At 44.2% G+C, this 25078-nt stretch overlaps 1 protein-coding gene across 2 annotated transcripts in view; it reads left to right on the top strand.

The window, feature by feature from the left end:
• The window catches only part of MYO5C (myosin VC), a 214649-nt gene that overhangs the window by 15580 nt on the left and 173991 nt on the right, over positions 1 to 25078 (top strand). Inside the window, exon 1 of one of the 2 annotated variants that reach the window (XM_077472578.1) lies at positions 14051 to 14251. The exons of the other annotated variant lie outside the window; for it this stretch is intronic. Within the exon in view, the coding sequence (XP_077328704.1) occupies positions 14216 to 14251 (36 nt within the window). The 5' untranslated portion in view covers positions 14051 to 14215. Of the gene's footprint in view, positions 1 to 14050; positions 14252 to 25078 lie in introns of those variants that run through there. 2 annotated transcript variants of the gene reach the window in all.

Here is a 25078-nt window from a genome sequence, read left to right as displayed (position 1 = left end):
ATAAAGAATTGCTGATAGCTTTTCATTCACTTAATACTATGCCTTTTTCTTCTTGTAGGCCAGTTAGTGAAGGTGGAGTTTGTTTATCTGCTGTGTTTATGAAGGTTATAAACTTAAATCAAGCAGTGCTAAAGCCTTCAGGTTTTCGTTTCGATAAGCCTTCCCAGGAATGTTCCCATACGCTTCTGCCCATTACTGTGTATATAAGTTGGTAAACCCCAATCCTGAAAACCCCAATCCTGAAAACCCCAATCCTGCAGCGTTTGCCTTTTGGGGAGCCCCACCATATGTGCAGGAGAGGGCCCATTTCTGGCAATCCACTCTTCTTCCAATTTTCTTTGATGATTTGTAGATGGTTACAACGTTCCTGCTGTAGCTGATTACTGTAGGCAGCTACAGCAGCAAATGTGTTAATGCAGCTACAAAATACTAATAAGAAGTGATCGTTAGTTGAGATCTGGCATGTTTTGATGCTTTTCCAACATGGTGGCAATACAACTTCTGGCCGTATACAGGAAATGAGGCCAGAAGTTACAACAGGAAGTTACTCACGAGAGAAGAGTGAGAGGATCTAGGTGTAGTAGGAGGGGAATAAGGTATACAAGAGAACCAGTCACGAGTGCCCCTAGGTTCTGAAGATGCCCAGTGGGAGGTGCAAAATGCGTAAAGCGGGGACGAGATATTGACGTCTATTCAGCAGTTGGAACTCACACCGAGGTGGCGAGTCCAAACAATATAAATGCTCAAACCTTTCTTTTTTTGTAAGTGGATTTGCTTTTCATTTTTTAATAAACTAAATGGAATTATACTATGGATATCTCTCTCTTGATTGGATTGCATAACACACCTGAGATGTGAACCTGGCAATCGAAGGAGAAAAGAAGGAACTGCATCCATCTGTTAAAGAGAAAGTAAACCCTGATGGGTTTTACCTCTTCTTTTTTCCCCTGCAAAGTAAAAGAATAATGGGCTAGTATGCATAGCATACTAGCCCGTTATGTTGCACTTATCTGCAAACGTAGCCCACGACGTCCCTGCGAGTTGCCACATCCATCTTCACCCCTCTTCCTTCCGGGGCTATGGATTCTGCCTCTGTGACTGGCGGGAGTTGTGTAACGCCAGCACATGTGTGTGGGAGCCGTAGGCCATGGCACAGGCCCTTAGGGAACAGCAAGATTGTGGCCTATCTCCAGTGCACTTGCGCCGATGATGTCAGCACAAGCGTATATGGTAAATATCCCCTAAACCGTGCAGGTTTAGGATACAGTGCCTTGCGAAAGTATTCGGCCCCCTTGAACTTTTCAACCTTTTGCCACATTTCAGGCTTCAAACATAAAGATAGAACATTTTCATTTTTTGTGAAGAATCACCAACAAGTGGGACACAATTGTGAAGTGTAACGAAATCTATTGGATTTTTGAAACTTTTTTTAACTAATAAAAAATGAAAAGTGGGACGTGCAAAATTATTCGGCCCCCTTGCGTTAATACTTTGTAGAGCCACCTTTTGCTGCGATTACAGCTGCAAGTCGCTTGGGGTAGGTCTCTATCAGTTTTGCACATCGAGAGACTGAAATTCTTGCCCATTCTTCCTTGCAAAACAGCTCGAGCTCAGTGAGGTTGGATGGAGAGCGTTTGTGAACAGCATTTTTCAGCTCTTTCCACAGATTCTCGATTGGATTCAGGTCTGGACTTTGACTTGGCCATTCTAACACCTGGATACGTTTATTTGTGAACCATTCCTTTGTAGATTTTGCTGTATGTTTGGGATGATTGTCTTGTTGGAAGATAAATCTCCGTCCCAGTTTCAGGTCTTTTGCAGACTCCAACAGGTTTTCATCCAGAATGGTCCTGTATTTGGCTGCATCCATCTTCCCCTCAATTTTAACCATCTTCCCTGTCACTGCTGAAGAAAAGCAGGCCCAAACCATGATGCTGCCACCACCATGTTTGACAGTGGGGATGGTGTGTTGAGGGTGATGAGCTGTGTTGCTTTTACGCCAAACATATCGTTTTGCATTGTGGGCAAAAAGTTTGATTTTGGTTTCATCTCACCAGAGCACCTTCTTCCACATGTTTGGTGTGTCTCCCAGGTGGCTTGTGGCAAACTTTAGACGAGACTTTTTATGGATATCTTTGAGAAATGGCTTTCTTCTTGCAACTCTTCCATAAAGGCCAGATTTGTGCAGTGTACGACTGATTGTTGTCCTATGGACAGACTCTCCCACCTCGGCTGTAGTTCTCTGTAGTTCATCCAGAGTGATCATGGGCCTCTTGGCTGCATCTCTGATCAGTCTTCTCCTTGTCTGAGCTGAAAGTTTAGAGGGACGGCCAGGTCTTGGTAGATTTGCAGTGGTCTGATACTCCTTCCATTTCAAAATCATCGCTTGCACAGTGCTCCTTGGGATGTTTAAAGCTTGGGAAATCTTTTTGTATCCAAATCCGGCTTTAAACTTCTCCACAACAGTATTACGGACCTGCCTGGTGTGTTCCTTGGTCTTCATGATGCTCTCTGCGCTTTCAACAGAACCCTGAGACTATCACAGAACAGGTGCATTTATACAGAGACTTGATTACACACAGGTGGATTCTATTTATCACCATCAGTCATTTAGGACAACATTGGATCATTCAGAGATCCTCGCTGAACTTCTGGAGTGAGTTTGCTGCACTGACAGTAAAGGGGCCGAATAATTTTGCACGCACCACTTTTCAGTTTTTTATTTGCTAAAAAAGTTTAAAATATCCAATAGATTTCGTTCCACTTCACAATTGTGTCCCACTTGTTGGTGATTCTTCACAAAAAATAAAATTTTTATATCTTTATGTTTGAAGCCTCAAATGTGGCAAAAGGTTGAAAAGTTCAAGGGGGCCGAATACTTTCACAAGGCACTGTATATTTCCAGTACCTACAGGTAAGCCTTATTATAGGCTTACCTGTAAGTAAAAGTGGTGTAACAGGGTTTACAACCACTTTAAGGATATATACCATGCTGTTATATGACTTTTACTGTCAGTGAGTGAGGAATTCAGGAGGGGAGCATGGCGTGACAGCTGGATTTTCACAAGAAAGACTGTCAGCACTGGCACTTTATTTGCATTTATATACTAGTAACTCTTGTTGAATGCTCTGGCACTTTTATATATTTGTGTTCACATATATAATGTATGTGGAAGCAGCGCTGAGTTTAATCTTTTTTTTTTTCTGACAACCTATGAGGTTATATGACCTTTCACTACAGCAGCAGCTTCAACTATTATTTTTTTTTTTTTACTAGTTTTTGACTATATTTTCTTGACAATATATTTTTTTCTTACTTTATTTCAATTTTGATATTTGTAGATCATTTCTATGTTATTTAATTTGATTTATCACTAGAAGGTTGGTGAATATAGTAGTTTCTTTTCACACCTACTATCATAATAGGTGAACAAGTGAATACCACACTTCACCATAGTGCGGGGTGAACACACATCCTTTTTCATTTGTAGTTCATTCTTATGGGTAGAGTTATGCACAGCTGTGGCTCCTGGGCACCACAGATACAGGAAAATTTCCTGCTTTACATCCATATGCCCACAAACATGCCCATGTGCATGAGCCCTAAGTCAATAAAAAAAAAAGACGTACCTTGGGGGAAGCCAGATTAAACATTCATTGTCATTGCTTAAGGACGGTTTTCTGTGTATCTCAGAAAGTCCTAGGAATTGGCCAAGTTGTCTACTCATACATACATGTTATCTCTGTGTTTGTTCGAGCAAGAAAGCATGTTAATAAATAATACATGTCTCCAACAAAGCTTTGGAATACCTTATTACTGGAGGTAGTTTATCAATAACTTGGAGAGGGGGGCTAAAGGAAAGGTGATACGTGTCACCTGAGGGCACTTGCAATAACTGGAAAAAAGCGACTAGGCCGTGAAGTCCACATTTGTTCTACTACACCATTGGGCAGACAATAGGTCAGGTTTTAGGAATACCCATTGAAGATATTCTGTCTTATGTGTTACATGGCTTTGTTCCTGATATCCAGTCCTGAGAATAACCTGTATTTTTGTTCCAGATTGATACCGGCAGGTCAGACCACCCTAGAGTTGCCACCTCATCCCTTTAACCACTTGCCGACCGTCGCACGACGATATACGTCGACAGAATGGCACGGGCAGGCATATGGGCGTATATATAAGTCCCTGCCTTCCCGCGGGTGGGGGGCCGATCGGGCCCCCCCCAGGTGCCTGCGGCGGTCGGTATTCGTTCGGGAGCGATCCGGGATGAGGGGGCGGCCATTCATTCATGGCCACCCCCTCGCGATCGCTCCCGACGAATGGAAATCCTTCGTGACATCACTTCCTCTCCTGTAATGTAAACACAGGCAGAGGAAGTGATGTAATCTCTCCTCGTGTCGGTATTTTTCGTTCCGGCACCGAGGAGAGAGGATCGGTGAGTTGCAACAACACGACACTTCACAGTAGAACATGCCAGGCACACTCACACCTCCCCTTTACCCCCCGATCACCCCCCCAATTACCCCTGCCCCCCCCAGTCACAGTGACACCAATGCATTTTTTTTTTGCATTGGTGTCATTTGTGACTGTAATAACTGTTAGGGCAGTTAGGGTTAGCCCCCTTTAGTTCTAATGTACCCCCCTAACCCCCCCCCCCAATAAAGGTTTAACCCCGTGATCACCCCCCGTCGCCAGTGTCACTAAGGCTGGGTTCACATTGCAGCGGTTTATGAGAACGGATGTGATTCGCACCGCACTGCAGTGCAAATCACATCCGATCTCTGCGATTCGAGTTCAGCCATTCGCCGCACCCGCCGCAAATTCGCACGGGACCCTTTTTTTGGTCTGCAGCAGAATCGGATCGTATTGGGTGTTCACACCATGCGATCCGAGTTTGCAGATCGCACTGCGATATGCGAACTGATCTGGGGGTGTCATTAACATTTCACTGACACTGCAGTTAGCATAGGGCAGTGTGAACTGCCGCCGGGAGGCATGCGATGCGGGAACCCGCCGCGGATTCGTGGCGTTCCCGCATCGCTCCAGTGTGAACCCAGCCTAATAAGCGATCATTTTTCTGATCGCTGTATTAGTGTCACAGGTGACGCTAGTTAGGCAGGTAGGTATTTAGGTTCGCCGCAGCTTTTTATAGCGCCAGGGACCCCCATATACTACCGCATAAAGCCCCCTGATTGCCCCCTAGTTAACCCTTTCACCAGTGATCACCATATAACTGTTACAGGTGACGCTGGTTGGTTAGTTATTTTTTTATAGTTTCAGGGCACCCGCCATTTATTACCTAGTCTCACTAGTGTACCCGTAAATTTAGGGGTGTCTACTTTCCAAAATGGGGTCATTTGGGGGGGTTTGTGCCATCTTGGCATTTTATGGCCTTCAAAACTGTAACGCCCTTAGAAAGCCGAAGGCGGTGCTTGGTTTTCGGGGCCCCGTACGCGGCTAGGCTCCCAAAAAGTCCAACATATGTGGTATCCCCATACTCAGGAGAAGCAGCAGAATTTATTTTGGGGTGTCATTTCACATATGCCCATGGCATGCGTGAGCAATATATCATTTAGTGACAACTTTGTGAAAAAAAAAAAAAAGTTTGTAATTTTCCCGCAACTTGTGGCAAAATATAAAATATTCCATGGACTCAACATGCCTCTCAGCAAATAACTTGGGGTGTCTACTTTCTAAAATGGGGTCATTTGTGGGGGTTTTGTGCCATCTTGGCATTTTATGGCCTTCAAAACTGTAATAGGTAGTGAGAAGTGAAATCAAAAATTTACACCCTTAGAAAGCCTGAAGGCGGTGCTTGGTTTTCGGGGCCCCGTACACGGCTAGGCTCCCAAAAAGTACCACATATGTGGTATCCCCGTACTCAGGAGAAGCAGCAGAATTTATTTTGGGGTGTCATTTCACATATGCCCATAGCATGTGTGAGCAATATATCATTTAATGACAACTTTGTGTAAAAAAAAAATATATTTTTTTTTTTGTCATTATTCAATCGCTTGAGGCAAAAAAATAAAATATTCAATGGGCTCAACATGCCACTTATCAATTTCCTTAGGGGGTCTACTTTCCAAAATGGGGTCATTTGGGGGGGTTTTGTACTGCCCTGCCATTTTAGCACCTCAATGAGATAGGCAGTCGTAAACTAAAAGCTGCGTAAATTCCAGAAAGCGTACCTTAGTTTGTAGATGTGACAACTTTTGCGCAAACCAATAAATATACAGTTATTGACTTTTTTTTTACCAAAGACATGTGGCTGAATACATTTTGGCCTAAATGTATGACTAAAATTGAGTTTATTGGATTTTTCTAATAACAAAAAGTAGAAAATATAATTTTTTTTCTAAATTTGCGGTCTTTTTACGTTTATATCGCAAAAAATAAAAATCGCAGAGTCAGTCAAATACCTTTAAAAGAAAGCTCTATTTGTGGGAAGAAAAGGACGCAAATTTCGTTTGGCTACAACATTGCATGACCGCGCAATTACCAGTTAAAGCAGCGCAGTGCCAAAGTGTAAAAAGACCTCTGGTCATTTACCAGCAAAATGGTCCGGTCTGAAAGTGGTTAAACCCAAACACATATTAATTACACAGGTTCTGAGGCGAATTGAATGCAGGTAAGACACTAAGTGAGTTTAGCTTCCACTTTAATCAGCCATGGAACCTGTGTAATTAATATGTGTTTGGGTTTAAGGGATGAGGTGGCAACTAGGGCCGAAACAACTAATCGATTATGAAAATTAATTGATTACTATTTTCATAAAGAAAAAAGTGGGACTTTAAACTTTTTAAAGTCCCACTTGCCCACTTTTTTCTTCATACAATTTACCCGGGATGGAAGCATGCCACTGCTACTTGGTACTGCGGCAGGTCACTTCTCTCAAATCTACTATTTTCATAATCGATTGATCGGCCAGTAACATAATGGGGTTAAAAAAACTAAAATTAGCCCTTTATAGTACAAAAAGAGCAAATAATCGCTACTGTAACCAAATCCCTTATGCCCTGTACACACGGTCAGACACTCCCTGGGTCACCCACTATACGCCCTCAGATACTGATGGGCATTAAACTGGAAAAGTATACTGCCCTGTCCACACGGTCGGACATTCCGACTACAAAATCCGTCTGATTTTTTCCAACGGATTTTGGCCCAAATTTGTCTTGCATACACACGGTCGCACAAAGTTGTCGGAAAATCCGATCGTTCAGAACAAGGTGACGTAGAACACGTACGACGGGACTTTAAAGAGGGCAGTAGCCAATAGCGTTCATCTCGTAATTTATTCTGAGCATGCGTGGCACTTTGTCTGTCGGCATTGTCTACACATGATCTGAATTTAAACGACCGGATTTTGTTGTCGGAAAAATTTAGATCCAGCTCTCAAACTTTGTGTCGGAAATTCCGATGGAAAAAGTCCAGTGAAGCCCACACACGAACGGATTTTCCGAGAACACGATCCGATCACACATTTTACGTCGGAAAGTCCGACCGCTTGTATAGGGCATTACAGCAGCGATTATTTGATATTTTTGTACTATGAAGGGCTAATTTTATTTTATTTTTTTAACTCCATTATGTTACGAAATGTCTAATGCTGCGTACACGCGATCTGAGTTTTCGTCGGAAAAATCTTGGATGGTTTTTCTGATGGAATTCCGCTCAAGCTTGGCTTGCATACACGCGGTCACACAAAAATTCTCTGAACTTTCGACCATCAAGAACGCGGTGATGTACAACACTACGATGAGCCGAGAAAATGAATTTCAATGCTTCCGATCATGCGTCGAATTGTTTCCGAGCATTTTGTGCCTAGGAATTTTGTGCGTCGGAATTACTACAGACGATCGGAATTTCTGCTCTGAACTTTTTACATTTGAAAAATAGAGAACCTGCTCTCAATCTTTTGCTGGCGGAAATTCCGATGGAGCATACACACGGTCGGAATTTCCGACCAAAAGCTCTCATTGGACTTTGGGTCCTTTCACACGGGGCGGATCAGTTCTGATCCGCCCCGTGGATATCCGTTTGCTCAGCGGGGATCACTCCGCCGATCCCCGCTGAGCAGGGAGATGACAGGTCTGTCTCTGCACACTGCGCAGGGACGGACCTGTCACAGCGCCGCTCTCCCCTATGGGAGATCGGATGACGACGGACCGCAGTGCCCGTCGTCACCCGATCCGATCCGCAGATGGATGGAAAAATAGCTTTTTCCTCCGTTACACTTTTTCGGATCGGAGCGGGTCGGATGTCAGCGGACATGTCACCGCTGACATCCGACGCTCCATAGAGCTCTATGGAGCACCCGTTCAGGTCCGCCTGAAAAACTGACAGGCGGGCCTGAATGGGACGTCAGTGTGAAAGGGGCCTTTGGCTGGCAGGTTTTCCGATTGTTTGTACGGGGCATTAGGCCTGGTTCCCACCCATGGGTTTTATGCAGAAACACACTACATATCATTTAACGTTCACATCCTATGCTTTTTTCAGCTGCTGCGTATTTGGAAAGGGTCAAGGACCTTTTTTAACGCAGAACAATGCTTATTTGGGTCTACTTACTTCAATGGAGAAGCTGCAGAAAAGCATGTAGTGTGTTTTTGCAGCAATTTGTGTTTTTTAATCTGCCCAACAACAAACCGGCCAAATAAAGGCATAAAAAAAAGCAAAAACGCAAATCGCAGCAAAATCACATGCGCAAATATCAACATGCATAGCAAAATGTACTGCTTAAACTGATCAAAAGCAAACTGCATCGGTGTGTACCAAGCCTTATGCTGGACACACGGATCAGTTTTCAGATGAGAATATTCATGCGAAAAATCTTTCAAAATTTTCCCTTCACTGTGGTTGAAAACAAACGTCAATTTGACCACACTAACGATTAGAAAATCGAACAAAGTTCTTAAAATGAATTTTTTTTTTTTTTGAAGGAAGACATTGTTTTTGTATGGCCAGCATATAATATTACAGTTCTGTTTGAAAATCTCCAAAACAGACTACTGTATATACTCGAGTATAAGCCGAGATTTTCAGCCTCTTTTTTTAGGCTGAAAGTGCCCCCCTCGGCTTATACTCGAGTCACCGCTGTCTGCCTACACGATCAGCGTGTCGTGCAGACAGACGGCGGCCATTCCACTATTCAAAAGCCGCGCCTCCCTGTCTGTGATAGGCGGAACACTCAATTTCCCAGCAGTCAGTGTTCCGCCTATCACGGACATCCGCTCATTCTCATACTATGGACGAGGATGAGAGGATGTCCGTGATAGGCGGAACACTGACTGCTGGGAAATTGAGTGTTCCGCCTATCACAGACGGAGGCGTGGCTTTTGAACAATGGAATGGCCGCCGTCTGTCAGACCAGGAGGAGAAGTGCGGCACGGCACGGCTCGGCACACAGAGGCTGCAGAAGGCAAAGAGACAGGTAGGCTGCGATGGACGGGACACAGGGATGGACGGGACACAGGGATGGACGGGACACAGGGATGGACGGGACACAGGGATGGACGGGACACAGGGATGGACGGGACACAGGGATGGACACATGTCTCACCCTCGGCTTATACACGAGTCAATAAGTTTTCCCAGTTTTTTTGTGGTAAATTAGGGGCCTCGGCTTATATTCGGATCGACCTATACTCGAGTATATACGGTAACTTATTTTTTTCTTTGAATAAAAAAATTTGATCTGAGTCTGATGACATTTACCAGATTCAACCTCTAATGCCCTGTACACACGGTCTGACATTCTGACAACAAAATCTGTCTGATTTTTTCCAACAGATTTTGGCCCACTTTTGCATACACACGGTCGCTCAAAGTTGTTGTAAATTCCTATTGTTCAGAACGCGGTGACGTACAACACGTACGACGGGACTATAAAGAGGCAAGTAGCCAATAGCTTTTGTCTCATCATTTATTCTGAGCATGCGTGGCACTTTGTGCTTCGGAATTGTCCACACACGATTGGAATTTAAACGATCGGATTTTGTTGTGGGAAAATTTTAGATCAAGATCTCAAACTTTGTGGGTCGGAAATTCCGACGGAAAAAGTCCGATTGGAGCCCACACGCGATCAGAATTTCCGACAACACAGTCCTATCGCACATTTTAGATTGGAAAGTCCGACCGTGTGTACAGGGCATAATAGTATATAGAGTATATCTCTTCTGTCTGTTATTCTCAGAGTGGATTAAAGGTTTTACCCCCTAACCATATAGTTGGTTATTTATATTTACCACTGCATAGCGATATTTATGAATAAATTGTCTTTTTTTAAACTTTACATATTAACTAAATTATACACCACATTTCTTTTTAAGGCTAATAACCGTTTAATTGATCGAAACAATAATCGGCCAACTAATCGATTATGAAAATAATGGTTACTTGCAGCCCTAGTGGCAACCCTATACCACCCATTGACATTCTTGTTAGTGGTGCGCCGAAATGAAAATTCTGGTACTGAAACTGAAACTGAAACTGAAAATTCAGGATGCACGTGGCTGAAACCAAAACCGAAATTTACGGTTTAAAAAAAAAGAAATTTTTGGGGGCTGAAATTTCAGTGCATCACTAATCTATGTGCCTGAGCTCCTGCTTACCTGTTACAGCTGTCATGGGGAGGGGGAGTCTTATGCCCCGTACACACGAGCGGACTTTTCAACATCCAAAGTCCGACGGAATGATTCCGTCAGACTATTCGATCGTGTGTGGGCTGCAACGGACTTTTGATTCGCAAAAGTCTGACGGACTTTAGAAAATGGAACATGCTTAAAATTTTTCCGACGGAACTCCGCCGGACCCGGTCCCTCCGAAAAATTCGCTCGTGTGTATGCTATTCCGACGGACTAAAACCGACGCTAGGGCAGCTATTGGCTACTGGCTATGAACTTCCTTATTCGAGTCGAGTCGTACGTCATCACGTTCGAATCCGTCGGAGTTTGGTGTGATTGTGTGTGGCCAAGTCCGCTCAGTCGAAAAGTCCGTCAGAACTCTGTTGGAACTCCGGCAGAACTCCTTCGAAAGTCTGTCGGACATAAGTCCTCTCGTGTGTACGGTGCTTTAAGCTGGCCATACATTATACAATTATCTTGTGTAACTTTCCCTTAGTTTTAAGAAAACCATATAATATGAGGTTAAACCTAAACACTTTCAATTTGTATGCAATCAGGCAGGCCCTTATATTACATGGTTGGAGGTAAATCTAAAGGAAATTGAATAAGAAAATGGTATAATATATGGCCAGCCTTACTCTCTCTGCTGGATTTGTGTTTCTGTTCACAATATGGGAAATGCAGCAGACGTAGTAAAGCTAGCCATATATTTCTAGTTTCCTCGTGTTCAGCCCTGCAGGCTGGATTAGAGATATCAGGCAATTCTATCATTCAGGTTAAACAGCTTGAATGGAGGACTTGCCTCTGCCAGCTATTGTAGTCAAATAGTCACAACACCCTTGGCTGTCTGAGTACCCTAAAGGTGGCCATACATGGATTTAAATTTAGCTTAGATTCAGCATGGACTGGCTGAATTTCAATCAATGTATAGGCTAGCTGGTTGTACACAAGTCAATCTACATCAGCCTGGGGCATTGCTAGGTCTACAAAAGATCTGGGGCTAGAGCCCACAGCAGCGGAGTAAAGAAAGTCATACGCTTGGGTGGGCATACACATGTCTATAATATATGTGTGTATATATATATATATACTGAGTCCCCAGAAAGCCCCCTTGCATCAGGGTCCCCAGAGAGCCCCCCCCCTTACATCAGGGTCCCCAGGGAGCCCCTCCTTACATCAGAGTCCCCAGAAAGACCCCCTTGTATCAGGGTCCCCAGAGAGCCCCCCACTTACATCAGGGTCCCCAGAGAGCCCCCCCTTACCTCAGAGTCACCAGAGAGCCCCTCTTTACATCGGAGTGCCCAGAGAGCCTCCCCCTTGCATCAGAGACCCCCCCTTACTTCAGGGTCCACAGAGAACCCCTCCTTACATAAAAATCTTCAGAGATTCACTTTTTGTGTGAATGAGTAAGGACCCCCCGACCCAAAGCACCTCCCCCCCATGTTGAGGGCATGTGGCCTGGTATGGTTCGGGGGGGGGGGGGGGGGGGGGTGGGTGCTCGCACGTCCCCTCCCTTTCCTGACCTGCCAGGCTGCATGCTCAGATAAGGGTCTGGTATGGATTTTAGGGGGAAACTCCACTCCATGTTAGCCAATGTGTCCATGCACTCTGTGGCTTTTTCATGAGTTTACAGGCATATGCTCTTAAAGAGGAAGTAAACCCTGGTGGGTTTTGCTTCCTAATTTTTCCCCTGCAAAATAAAAGCATAATGGGCTAGTATGCATTGCATACTAGCCCATTAGGTTGCACTTACCTGCAGGTTTAGGAGATATTTCCAGTACTTACAGGTTAGCCTTATTATAGGCTTACCTGTAGGTAAAAGTGGTGTGTAAGGGTTTACAACCACTTTAAGGAACAGTAGATACAAAGTTTTACATTGTTGCACAAAGAGACTTTATTTGGATTTTATTTGGTTGTAGTCACACTTTTTTTTTTTATAACATTATTTGATGCGTTTATAATTTGGTTATTCATGGAAGAGTGGAGTAAAAGCCTGATTCGCACTAGAACGCAGTGCTGGAAACCCTTGATCCGTGCACATTTCCTGCACTGCGTTAAATTCGCGCTGCACTTGTGATCTGCAGCCGGTGTCATTGCAATGTTAAGGACACCCCAAAGACAGGTTGCAAATGCAATGTGTTTTCCTGCACTAGATCACATGGTACAAAACTACCATGCGATCCAGTTGCAGTGTGCATTTCCAAAGGTAGTGCATGCACTACTTTGGTGCTATGCAGTGCAATTTGAGCTAATTCAAAATGAATAAGTTCAAATGACACCACACTGAATTGCATGTGAATTGCACAGGAATGCGCCTTTTACAAAAATGCAGGTAAATACGCTGTAATTGTGATCCGCATTTGGGGTATCGTTAAGCATGGTACGGGAAACATGCTCCTTTCCTACACAACATTTTGGTGTGACCTGGCCCTTATAGTAGACAGACATCCCAATTCTCCCACGAGGTGCAGGAGCATCCCACATTTCTGTGGCAGCTCCCGTACACTCACAAGCGCCTCGCAATTTCCTGGCAATGATCGGTGCGCCGGGGAACAGCTTTGAACACCGATCTCCTTTCTATAGATTTTTAGCTGACAGCCACCTCTCCTCCTCTCCCTCCCGCGGCTGTCAGCTTAAAAGCTATACAGGGAGATCGGTGTTCACAGCTGTCCCTCCCGCCGCACCGATCATCCCCAGCTGTTTCCTGTGTGCTCCTCCCCCGCCCCCCTCTGTGTCCTTCTCCACCCCCTCCCCGTTTGCCTCTGCCAATCCTGTCCTCCTCCTACGCCCCCCTCGCCCCCCGCAGTCGGCTCCTCTCCTCTCCTGCCAGCTGCAGGGGGAACTGTCAGGAATTGGACACAGTTACCGATATCGCTCCTGTGTCCTGTGATAACTGAGCAGAGTAAACTGTGTTTACTCTGCTCAGTTTATGAATGAACAGGAGCCTCCGTCTCCTATTCATTCATCTTAAGTGCTGAGAAAGGGACTGGGGAATCTGTGTCCTCAGTCCTTTACTCTGTCTCAAAGGGGAGATGTCAGGGGACCCCTGACATCTCACCAAAGCCCCCCCCCCCCCAAAAAAAATGTGATTGTAAAAAAAAATAAAGAAAATAAAAAAGTGTAAAAAAAAAAAAAAACTACTGGCACCACTCTCTCCTGCCCTATTAACACTGTCCACTACCCCAACCGCCTGCCCCCAAAAAGCATTGTGATTTTTTTTTTTTTTAAACAAATTAGATTGTAAAAAAAATCAATTATTAAAAAAAAAAAAGTTTTTGCATTTTGGGATGTCTGAGTAGAAGATGTGAGCTTCGATATAAAAAAGGGAAGTAGGGCTGCGTGTCATCGCTGTATTCAGTGGTTAAACAATAAGCAAAAGGCCATATCCCATCTAACCGGAGGAGGAAGGGACGTTATGCTGAAGCTATAAAATAGCAGTTGGGATTATATAATATTTGATTTGTTAATTAGCCAAGAAGACGCAGCTGATGTTTACACGTCTACTTTATATAAAGTGTCATGTAGCATATGCCAGGCTCAGACCAGGATGTACTTCTGAGAGGCTGGAGCTGGATTCACACACCTAATGCTGCATAAGGGGACTTTGCAAGACTGCGTGCAGGTAAGTCCTATAGATCTGGATTGTTGAAGGTCCATCCATCTGCTTGTGCCCGGGCTGGACAAGTCCCATGAACCGGGTAACCATTGTATGTAAGAGAATTACAGATGGCACCAAACTTTTTGGATTCTTTTCCATTATTTTCGGTGGAGCATTTGTTCTCTGGATCACTTACATTTCTTGTTGGGTCCTACATTGAACTGAGCGGCTTATGAATCTTGTAGTGATTTGTCCCCTCCTGACTTGTAGATGCTTGACCTTCCTTTATAATATAGCAAATTATCCTAAATTGGGGGTAGATCAAGGGTTCTTGCACACGGGTGCAAAATATGCCACATTTTTTTTTACTTGCATTTTTTTTTAACTGATCTGAATGCTTGTACAAAGCGTGTGCATGTACCTGTGGCAGTGCTCAGCTACCCGTGTCATTTTTTTTAACAACTTCTTGCAAACTAACCTAAGAAAAGGACAGCAAAAAATAGCAAGATTCGGCTCCCATAGACTTCAGTGAGGTTTGGGCACTGTTTGGGTATAGCATATTTTTTCATGGGTCGCCAAACCTCCTGCAGAGCCTTATTTGCTCTAGCTTGCTTCCAGCTCTGCAACTATAGGAGATGCAACTCTCAAAGGGTGAGTTTACACCAGTGGCAGAGGTGATCTGCGGTGGATCATTGGCGTTTGACAGGAGGTGAGGACGTGGTGTGTTGCCTTGCATGCAGCTGCTGGGTGGTTTGCAATGAGACGCTATTCGACCATGAAGTGAAGCATTGTAGCTGTATCTTGTATATTCCTCCATCTAGCTGTCTATGCATGCAGAAAAGGATGGTAAAAATGTGATCAACCATGCATTTTTACTGCTTCCCAATTACAAGTGTAAGCAAGCCCACACACAGGAGCCGTACTGTCCTTCCACTCTCGTCTATCCTTGTCCATTCACATAATACCTTGTATTCTGTGGACCATTCACCAAAGTGCTCATGATCGCAGCAACCCAGAAGTATAGCAAAGCTATCTGTCATCAAGGAGACTGTAAATAATAATAATATATATATATATATATATATATATATACACACACACATACAGTGGATATAAAAAGTCTACACACCCCTGTTAAAATGTTTGGTTTCAGTGATGTAAAAAAAAAAATGATACAAAGATAAATAATTTCAAAACGTTTTGCACCTTTAATGTGACCTATAAACTCTACAACTCAGTTGACCGACAAACTGAAATCTTTTAGGTGAAGGGAAGTACAAATTAAAAACTAAAATAATATGGTTGCATAAGTGTGCACACCCTTAAACTAATACTTTGTTGAAGCACCCTTTGATTTTATTATAGCACTCAGTCTTTTCGGGTAGGAGTCTATCAGCATGGCACATCTTGACTTGGCAATATTTGCCCACTCTTCTTTGCAAAAACACCAAATCCATCAGATTGCGAGGGCATCTCCTGTGCACAGCCCTCTTCAGATCAACACACAGATTTCAATCAGGTTCAGGTCTGGGCTCTGGCCGGGCCATTCCAAAACTTGAATCTTCTTCTCGTGAAGCCGTTCCTTTGTTGATTTGGATGTATGCTTTGGGTCGTTGTCATGCTGAAAGATGAAGTTCATCTTCATGTTCAGCTTTCTAGCAGAAGCCTGAAGGTTGTGTGCCAATATTGACTGGTATTTGGAACTGTTCATAATTCCCTCTACCTTGATTAAGGCTCCTGTTCCAGCTGAAGAAAAACAGCTGCAAAGCATGATGCTGCCACCACCATGCTTCACGGTGGGTATAGTGTTCTTTTGGTGATGTGCAGTGTTGTTTTTGCGCCAAAAATATCTTTTGGAATTAAGGCCAAAAAGTTCAACCTTGGTTTCCTCAGACCAGAACACATTTTCCCACATGCTTTTCGGAGACTTCAGATGTATTTTTGCAAAGTTTAGCTGGGCTTGGATGTTTTTCTTTGTAAGAAAAGGATTCCATCTTCCACTCTACCCCATAGTCCAGACATATGAAGAATATGGGAGATTTTTGTCATGTGTACCACACGGCCAATACATGCCAGATATTCCTGCAGCTCCTGCCAATGGCTCCTGCTGCTGTCATTCTATCCAATGAGGATCCGAGACAGAGACTGGAGCTACTGTGCTCGTCCCAGACGCTGGAACGGTCAGGCTTGTGAGGGTTTACAACTCCTTTAAAATTAAAAAAATTACAAAAATAATTCAAAATTTGTGCTTGTAGTTTCCCTTTCAGTTCCTAATAGGAACATCCTCTATTTGTGTAAATTACTTTTATGTTGCGCAGGAATGAGGAATAGAAAAACGGTGCGATAAGCTGACGTCAGGGACTTTCTGGTGGTAATGTCATGAGCTGTCTCATATTAGGTGAGCATAATGTGGAGATGACCTAGAGTGGAGTAAACATCCAGACACGATTAGTAGTGTTAAGCTGGCCATACACCATACAATTTTCTTATTAAATTTCCTTTAGATTTACCTGCAACTGTGTAGTAGAAGGGCCTGCCTGATTGCACACAAATTGAAAGCGTTTAGACTTGACCTCATATTATATGGTTTTGGTAAATCTAAAGGAAATCTATAGAAGAAAATTGTATAATATATGGCCAGCCTTAGAGTGCAATGTAAAGGTGGATTTGAATTGGGAACACATCATTCATTTACTAAGGAATTTGGTGTTCATGTAGTTTCTCCAGGGTGGTGTAACCAGAGACAGGCTAACAATACAGAGAACTCTGGACTGCGGCATCTCACCAGATGAGTCAGAACCAACCTGACGACTACAAACAAAATACACAATAGAAATAATTAGGAAGGTCCGGGCTGGAATAAATGACAAAAAGAATATTGGGGTTGGGGCAGGAACTTCGAACCTACAGTGCATCTGGAAAGTATTCACAGCACTTCACTTTTTCCACATTTTGTTATGTTACAGCCTTATTCCAAAATGGATTAAAGTCATTATTTTCCTCAAAATTCTGTAAACAATACCCCATAATGACAACATGGAAGAAGTGTGTTTTAAATCTTTGCAAATGTATTAAAAATAAAAAAGGAAAAAAAATCACATGTACAGAAGTATTTACAGCCTTTGCCATGGCGCTCAAAATTGAGCTCAGGTGGATCCTGTTTCTGCTGATCATCCTCGAGATGTTTCTACAACTTTATTGAAGTCCACCTGTGGTAAATTCAATTGATTGGACATGATTTGGAAAAGCACACACCTATCTATATAAGGTCCCACAGTTAACAGTGCATGTCAGAGCACAAACTAAGCCAAGAAGTCCAAGGAATGGTCTGTAGATGGGATTGTATTGAGGCACAGGTCTGGGAAAGGGTACAGAAACATTTCTGTAGCATTGAAGGTCCCATTGATCACAGTGGCCTCCATCATCCGTAAATGGAAGAAGTTTGGAACAACCAGGACTCTTCCTAGAGTGGGCCGCCCAGCAAAACTGAGTGATCGGGGAGAAGGGCCTCAGTTAGGGAGGTGACCAAGAACCCGATGTTCACTCAGACAGAACTCCAGCATTTCTCTATGGAGAGAGGAGAACCTTCCTGAAGAATGACCATCTCTGCAGCACTCCACCAATCAGGCCTGGATGGTAGAGTGACCAGACGGAAGCAACTCCTGAGTAAAAGGCACATGACAGCCCTCCTGGAGTTTGCCAAAAGGCACCTGAAGGACTCTCAGATCATGAGAAACAAAATTCTCTGGTTTGATGAAAAAAAGATTGAACTCTTTGGCCTTAATGGCAAGCGTCATGTCTGGAGGAAACCAGACACCACTCATCACCTGGCCAATATCATCCCTATAGTGAAACATGGTGGTGGCAGCATTAAGCTGTGGGGATGTTTTTAAACGTCAGGAACTGGGAGACTAGTCAGGATCGAGGGAAAGATGAATGCAGCAATGAACAGAGACATCCTTGATGAAAACCTGTTCCAGACACTGAGAGTGTGGGGCGAGGAGAGCCAATCTGTGCCATCTCCTCGCAGGGGACATCGAGACATGTAATCAGGGCACTGATCATCAGTGCCCTGATTTCAATAAAGCGCCACCAGTGCCAGTAATCAGTGCCCACAAGTGCCACCAATCAGTGCCCAATAGTGATGCCAGTCAGTGCCAGCTATCAGTGCCGCCCATTAATTCCATTGCTGCCCATCATTGCTGCCCACCAGTGCCACCCATCAGTGCTGCCTATCAGTGCCCATAAGTGTTGCCTCATCGTTGCCCATTAACGCAGTCTATTAATGCTGCCTTATCAGCGCACATCAGTGAAGGAGAAAAATTTCTTATTTACAAAATTTACTGACAGAAACTAAGAATAACTATTTTTTTTTTTTCAAAATGCTCGATCTTTTTTTTGTAAAAAATAAAAAACCCAGCAGTGATTAAATACCACCAAAAAAAGCTCTTTTGTGTGAAGAAAATGATACAAAATTTCACATGGTTACAGTGTAGCATGACCGTGTAATTGTCATTCAAATTGTGACAGCGCTGAAAACTGGCCTAGGCAGCGGGGGCGCGGGGGGGGGGGGGGGTTGAAAGTGGCCAGTAGGCAAGTAGTTAAAATGCTTCAGTATTGGACACTTCCTGGAGTGTAAGATGCCTGTGTCCACCACCATGCACTGTGGTTTTATCCTCTACATCGCCCCCTACAGTACATCACTACAAGGCACAGCAATGGTGTAGGTGAAGGAAAACCAGCATGAGCGTGGGTAGGAGATACAGGCCACCAGAGAGGTGAGAGGAAAGAGCTCTTCTATTGCAGGGCACCTTTATTTGGATTTTTCTCTTTAACAGAGCAGTGTGTCAGAACATCCTCCACTCTGTATAAACTTAGCATGGTGGCCTTCCACTGTATGAAGTGAGACTCATAAGGTTTCACTTGCTGTTTTATTTTGTACCTTAGAAGCATAGTTCACCTTTACAAAAACCTACCTGTGCAGGTAAGTGATGTTTGTAGATTAATACAAACTGCAGTTTTGACTAAAGATGAATAATATCCTTGCTATAGGTGTAGGCCATTTACGTACCTTATGAAGCCTGACTGGAATACTCCCAGGACGTTGCTAAGTGAGGCCTAGTCATCACTGCTCACCTCCACCATCATAGAAGTGAGTTCTTTCTCTGATTCAAACCCCCTCACATACTCTTTCTCCCCCTGATGAAGTAGCTCTGAGCTCTGAATTGGAGAGCTCATTCCTCTGATGATGGAGGATGACTAGGCCTCACTTAGCAACGTCCTGGGAGTACCTAGCAACTTCCTGGGAGTATTCCAGTCAGGTTTCATATGGTATGTAAATGGTCTACACCTATAGCAAGAGCTTTATTCCACTTTAGTCAGAGCTGCATAGTTTGTTTCTATCTATAGTTGCCCCTTATTTGTATAGGCAGTTTTGTGGTAAAGGTGAACTATCCTTTTAAAGTGATGATCACCTTGTAAAACAACCCATTCTGTTTAAAATAGAAATGAAAGGCAAAACATTTTTGTATAGCTATTAAAAACATTATACTTTTTTTCCCTTTTTTTTGTGAATTATAACATTCCCTCTGTTCTCAGCTGCTTAAGAGCTGGGGGGAGGAGAAGATGCAGCACACTGAGCTTCCCAGTGAATGGCTGTGCAATGGGGGCGTGTCAGGACAAGTCCTATCATTGAAGGAGAGCAAGCTAAGTTCCCAGCACAGCTAGAGAACTGACCACGATGTGCTCTCCTGCTTAGTGTGGTCAGTTTGTAATAGGAAAGCAGAGGGACTAGCAGGAATATCAGGGATTTCACAGAGGAAGCAATACAAAAAGAACAGGATACTTTCTCATACAAGTACATGATACAGCAGCCACATATCAGGAATATGAAGTGTTCGGGTAACAAATGCTTTAAGGGCCAGTTCACACCATAGAAATGCAGTCCAGATGCTTTTCTTCATGCGCATTTTTGATGCGTTCCAGTGCGGTTTTGATGCAGTCTAGTGCATTTTTCCCCCCACTTTTTTCTTAACCTTCAATAAGGACATCTGTGTTCTGGAACTGAAATGCACTGGTGTGAACTATGCCGTTGAAAACCATATAACCTACTTTCCATGTGTTTTTGATGCAGAAACAAAACGCACTGAACTGTATGTGGTATGAACTGGCCCTAAGCGCACAGATAATAACGAGTGTATTTATAACAAATTATTTGTGCAGAATGTAACTGTTTACGTTCATTCTGTGTGAATGGGGGCAAAATCAAATGTTATTGGGCTTTTCTCTCCAGGTTTAATGTTCTTCATTTAAACAGAAGAAAGTCAATCAGGAAAAATACAGCAATGTGGCCACTATATGGAGTTGATTATTTCCTATGATCCTCAGCTCCATCTAGTAGCCATAATGTTGTATTTTCCTGATTTAATGTATTCTGTTTGAATGAAGAACATGAGATCTGAACAGAAAATAACCTAATAACATTCGATTTTGTACCCATGAAAAGGGGCCTGGTCCTTTGGCTGCAAATTGGTCCGAGGCTTAAGTGGATAAGTTGAACAGGCGCACCTCTCAACTTCACTTATTTATTTATTTTACGCTGGTTCACTTTTATGTTTTTTTGTTAGCATTAAGAGAAACAAAATTAAGAAAAGAAAAATGCGTGGGGGTCCCCCGAAATTCCATACCAGACCCTTCAGGTCTGGTATGGATTTAAGGGGAACCATGCAGCAAAAAAAGAAAAAAGAAAATGGCGTGGGGGTCCCCTCAAAATCCATACCAGGCCCTTCAGATCTGGTATGGATTTTAAGGGGAACCCCGCTCCAAAAAAAAATGGCGTGGGGGTCCTCCTCAAAATCCATACCAGACCCTTATCCGAGTACGCAACCTGGCAGGCCACAGGAAAAGAGGGGGGACGAGAGAGTGCCCCCTTTGAACTGTACCAGGCCACATGCCCTCAACATTAGGAGGGTGCTTTGGGTGTATCCCCAAAGCACCTTGTCCCCATGTTGCTGAGGACAAGGGCCTCATCCCCACAACCCTGGCCGTTGGTTGTGGGGGTCTGCGGGCGGGGTTTATTGGAATCTGGAAGCCCCCTTTAACAAACAAAAGTACCCCTACCATTACACCAAAAAGTGTCAAAAATGTTAAAAATGGCAAGAGACAGTTTTTCGCAATTCCTATTAAAGTCTTCTTCTTTCCATCTTCTTTGGGTCTTCTTCCTTCCTTCATCCTTTGGTTTCTTCCTCCATCTTCTTTTTCCTCTGCTTCTTGCTCCGGTGTTCTGCATCTTCCTCCACGGCGTCTCTTCTTCCTCGCTTCGTTCTTGGGCAGCTCTGCTCAATGGAAGGCTCCCGCTGTGTGACGCTTCTCTTCTCCTGACACTTATATAACGGAACCGCGCGTCAGAGGGGGACATGGTCACCAGCTGGCCCCACCCTCCGTTATTTAAGAACTGTCAGAAGAAGAGAAGTGTCATACAGCGGGAGCCTCCCATTGAGCGGAGAAGCCCGAGAACGAAGCACGGAAGAAGAGACGCCGTGGAGGAAGATGCCGGACGAGAACACCGGAGCAAGAAGCAGAGGAAGAAGAAGATGGAGGAAGAAACCAAAGGATGAAGAAAGGAAGAAGGAAGAAGACCCAAAGAAGATGGAAAGAAGAAGACTTTAATAAAGGAATTGTCAAAAACTGTCTCTCGCCATTTTTTTAATTTTTGACACTTTTTTGGTGAAATGGTAGGGGTACTTTTTACCCCCCTACCATTTCATACGGGGGGGGTGGGATCTGGGGGTCCCCTTGTTAAAGCGGGCTTTTAGATTCCAGTAAGCCCCCCGCCCACAGACCCCCACAACCAAAACCATGGTTGTGGGGATGAAACCCTTGTCAATGTTGAGGGCATGTGGCCTGGTACGGTTCAGGAGGGGGGGGGGGCGCTTTCTCATCCCCCCTCTTTTCCTTGTTTTTTTGGCACGGGGTTCCCCTTAAAATCCATACCAGACCTGAAGGGCCTGGTATGCTCTTGAAGGGGAACCCATGCTGTTTTTTTATTTAAAATTAAAGTAGCCTGGCCTGGGGGCGACTTAAAGTTGTGTTGCAAGTCGCCCCAAGTCGTGCTGTGATTCATACTCAAGTCGTGTCCAAGTTGCCTCCCAAAGTCGCACTGGAAGTCGTGTTGCTCCTGTGTGAATGGACTGTTAATGATACGGCATGCGCTATTATCAATGGCATATTATTATCCCGTGCGCCGGCATATTATCATCTGTTGCGCTTATGCGTGCGCCGGTTCACACACTCAATTAATAATTTATCTGGCGCACAAATTAAGATAGAAACCGGCGCAGTGCATTCATCTTAGTAAATGACCCCCAATGTTACTGCTCTCCTATTTCATTGACATAAATGCAGACATGCAAATCTATCAAATACCAGTCTACTGAATAAGCACATTGTATTGTTTGCTAAGTGGAAAGTTATGCTATACAAATGATGAATTTATGAGGAACTTCCACTCTGTGTGGTTATAAATCCCGCCATACCTGTTTTTGCATTGAGTGCATTTCTTTTAGTCTCTTCCGAAGTTTTTGTTCACCCCATTTAATGCTTTTCTTGCTTATGCTGGCTCTCACATTGTGATTTCCTTTGAAGCTTTTCCTTTTTTCACCCCCCGAGGCTATTGAGCATTATCACTTTTTGTTGTAACTGCACTTTTTGTTGTAATTGCTTTGTGCATTCATAGGGCATTTTGAGATCATGTATTTTAATTCCTTAATAAATACATTATATCATCTTGACACATCATTCAGCACTTTTCAGCGCTCATAGAATCATTTATGTCATTCCTAGAGAATCATACCGTCTAGAATCATTAGAAGAGTCAGAATGTCACATACACACACAAATACTCAGGGGGCAGTCGTGATCATGCCATTAAAATAACTGGCCCCACATGTGACTCTTCCAAAGGACCACATACCGATGAACAGGTTAGTACACCAGAACCAGTATTCAAACCGAATCAGGGCTGTCTTCTGCACCACTCCTTTATATACTGATGTAGCACCCCCCCAATGTAGTACAGGCTGCTAAGTAGGGATGTGCGAACGGTCAGCCCGGGCATAAGTTTAGGCCAAGCATTTGCCTGTTCAGCCGTTCGTCGAACACCCGTATTTGCAGGGTGTTTGCCCCAACGAACACCCTGTAATACACTGAGCTCTGCACAGTGCATTCTGCGCCCTAATTGGGCAAAGCTTTGCCCAATCAGGGCGCAGTATAAGCTGGTTGTTAAGGAGCGGGGGCCGGGAAGCCGGCTGCAGTGTCCTAAACAACCAATGAGTCATCATCTCTCAATGGGTTTCCCCTCTGACAGTTGAATAAAAAAAGTGCCGGTTAAAAAAAAAGAAGAAAAAAACAGCATGGGGTCCCTCCCCCCAGTCCATACCAGGCCCTTCGGGTCTGGTATGGATGTGGAGGGAAACCCCATGCCAAAACAAAAAAAACAGCATGGGGTGCCCTCAAAAATCCAATGCAGCCTGGCAGGTTAGGAAAGGGGGGGGTGATTGAGCAGTCCCCTCCTCCTGAACCATACCAGGCCACATACCCTCAACATGGGGGAGTGGGTGCTTTGGGGCTGGGGGGGTTTGCCCACCCACCCCAAAGCACCTGTCTCCATGTTGATGGGGACAAGGGCCTCTTCCCCACAACTGTGGCCCCTAGATCCCCCTCCCCTATATGAATGAGCATCAAGTGCATATTACCCCTACCCATTCACCAAAAAAGTGTCAAAAGTAATAAAAACTAGACAAGTTTTTGACAATTTCTTTATTAATAAATTAAAAAATAGTGTCCCTTGATGTAAATCGTCAATCACGCTGCTGATTGATGATGGATTTACATCGAGGGAAACTATTTATTTATTTTTTAATAAAGGAATTAGCAAAAACTTGTCTCTTGTCTTTATTACTTTCTGACACTTTTTTGGTGAATGAGTAGGAGCATGATGATACTCATTCACATGGGGGGGTGGGATCTAGGGGCCCCTTTGTTACGAAAAAGCCCCCCGCGGGCAGATCCCCCACAACCACCGGCCACAGTTGTGGGGATTAGGCCCTTGTCCCCATCAACATGGTGACAAGGTTCTTTGGGGTGGGGCTAGAAGAGCCTCACCCCAAAGCACCCACCCCCCATGTTGAGGGCATGTGGCCTGGTATTTTTCAAGAGGGTGGGCGCTCGTTCATGCCCCTCCTTTAATAACCTGCCAGGCAGCATGCCCGGATAAAGGTCTGATATGGATTGTTGGTGTTTTTTTTATTTTTATTTTGGCGAGGGGTTCCCCCTAAAATCCACCCCAGACCCGAAGGGCCTGGTATGGATTGGGGGGGACCCCATGCCATTTTTACTTTATTTTTTCAATAGCCGGGTGCTGGCAATTGTGACATTTATACAGCAATCATAGCTAAAAATAGCCACTGATTACTATATAAATGTCACTGGCAGGGAAGGGGTTAACGTTAGGGGCAATCAAGGGCTTAACTTTGTTCCCTATGTGTGTTTCTAACTGTGGGGGGGGGGGGGGGGGATGTGGCTGACTACAAGAGGAGAGAGATCGTTGTTCCTACTTAGTAGGAACACACAATCTCTCGCCTCTCCCCTGACACTACCGGATTTGTGTGTTTACACACACAGATCCGGATTCTCGCTCTGTCACAAGCGATCGCGGGTGCCCATCGGTCATCGCACCCGTCGGGCATACGCATCGGCTCTGGGGACATGCTGCAGGCATCATGAAGAGCCAATGTACAGCTATGACGGCTTACGCAGCTGTGTCAACCTGCCGCAGTATAACTGCGGCAGCTG

This window comes from Lithobates pipiens, unplaced genomic scaffold, assembly GCF_037356315.1.
Source record: "Lithobates pipiens isolate NorthernLeopardFrog02 unplaced genomic scaffold, aLitPip1_a1.2 Scaffold_8, whole genome shotgun sequence".
In the NCBI taxonomy this organism is placed as follows: domain Eukaryota; kingdom Metazoa; phylum Chordata; class Amphibia; order Anura; family Ranidae; genus Lithobates; species Lithobates pipiens.
This window is presented reverse-complemented; position numbering and strand designations above follow the sequence as displayed.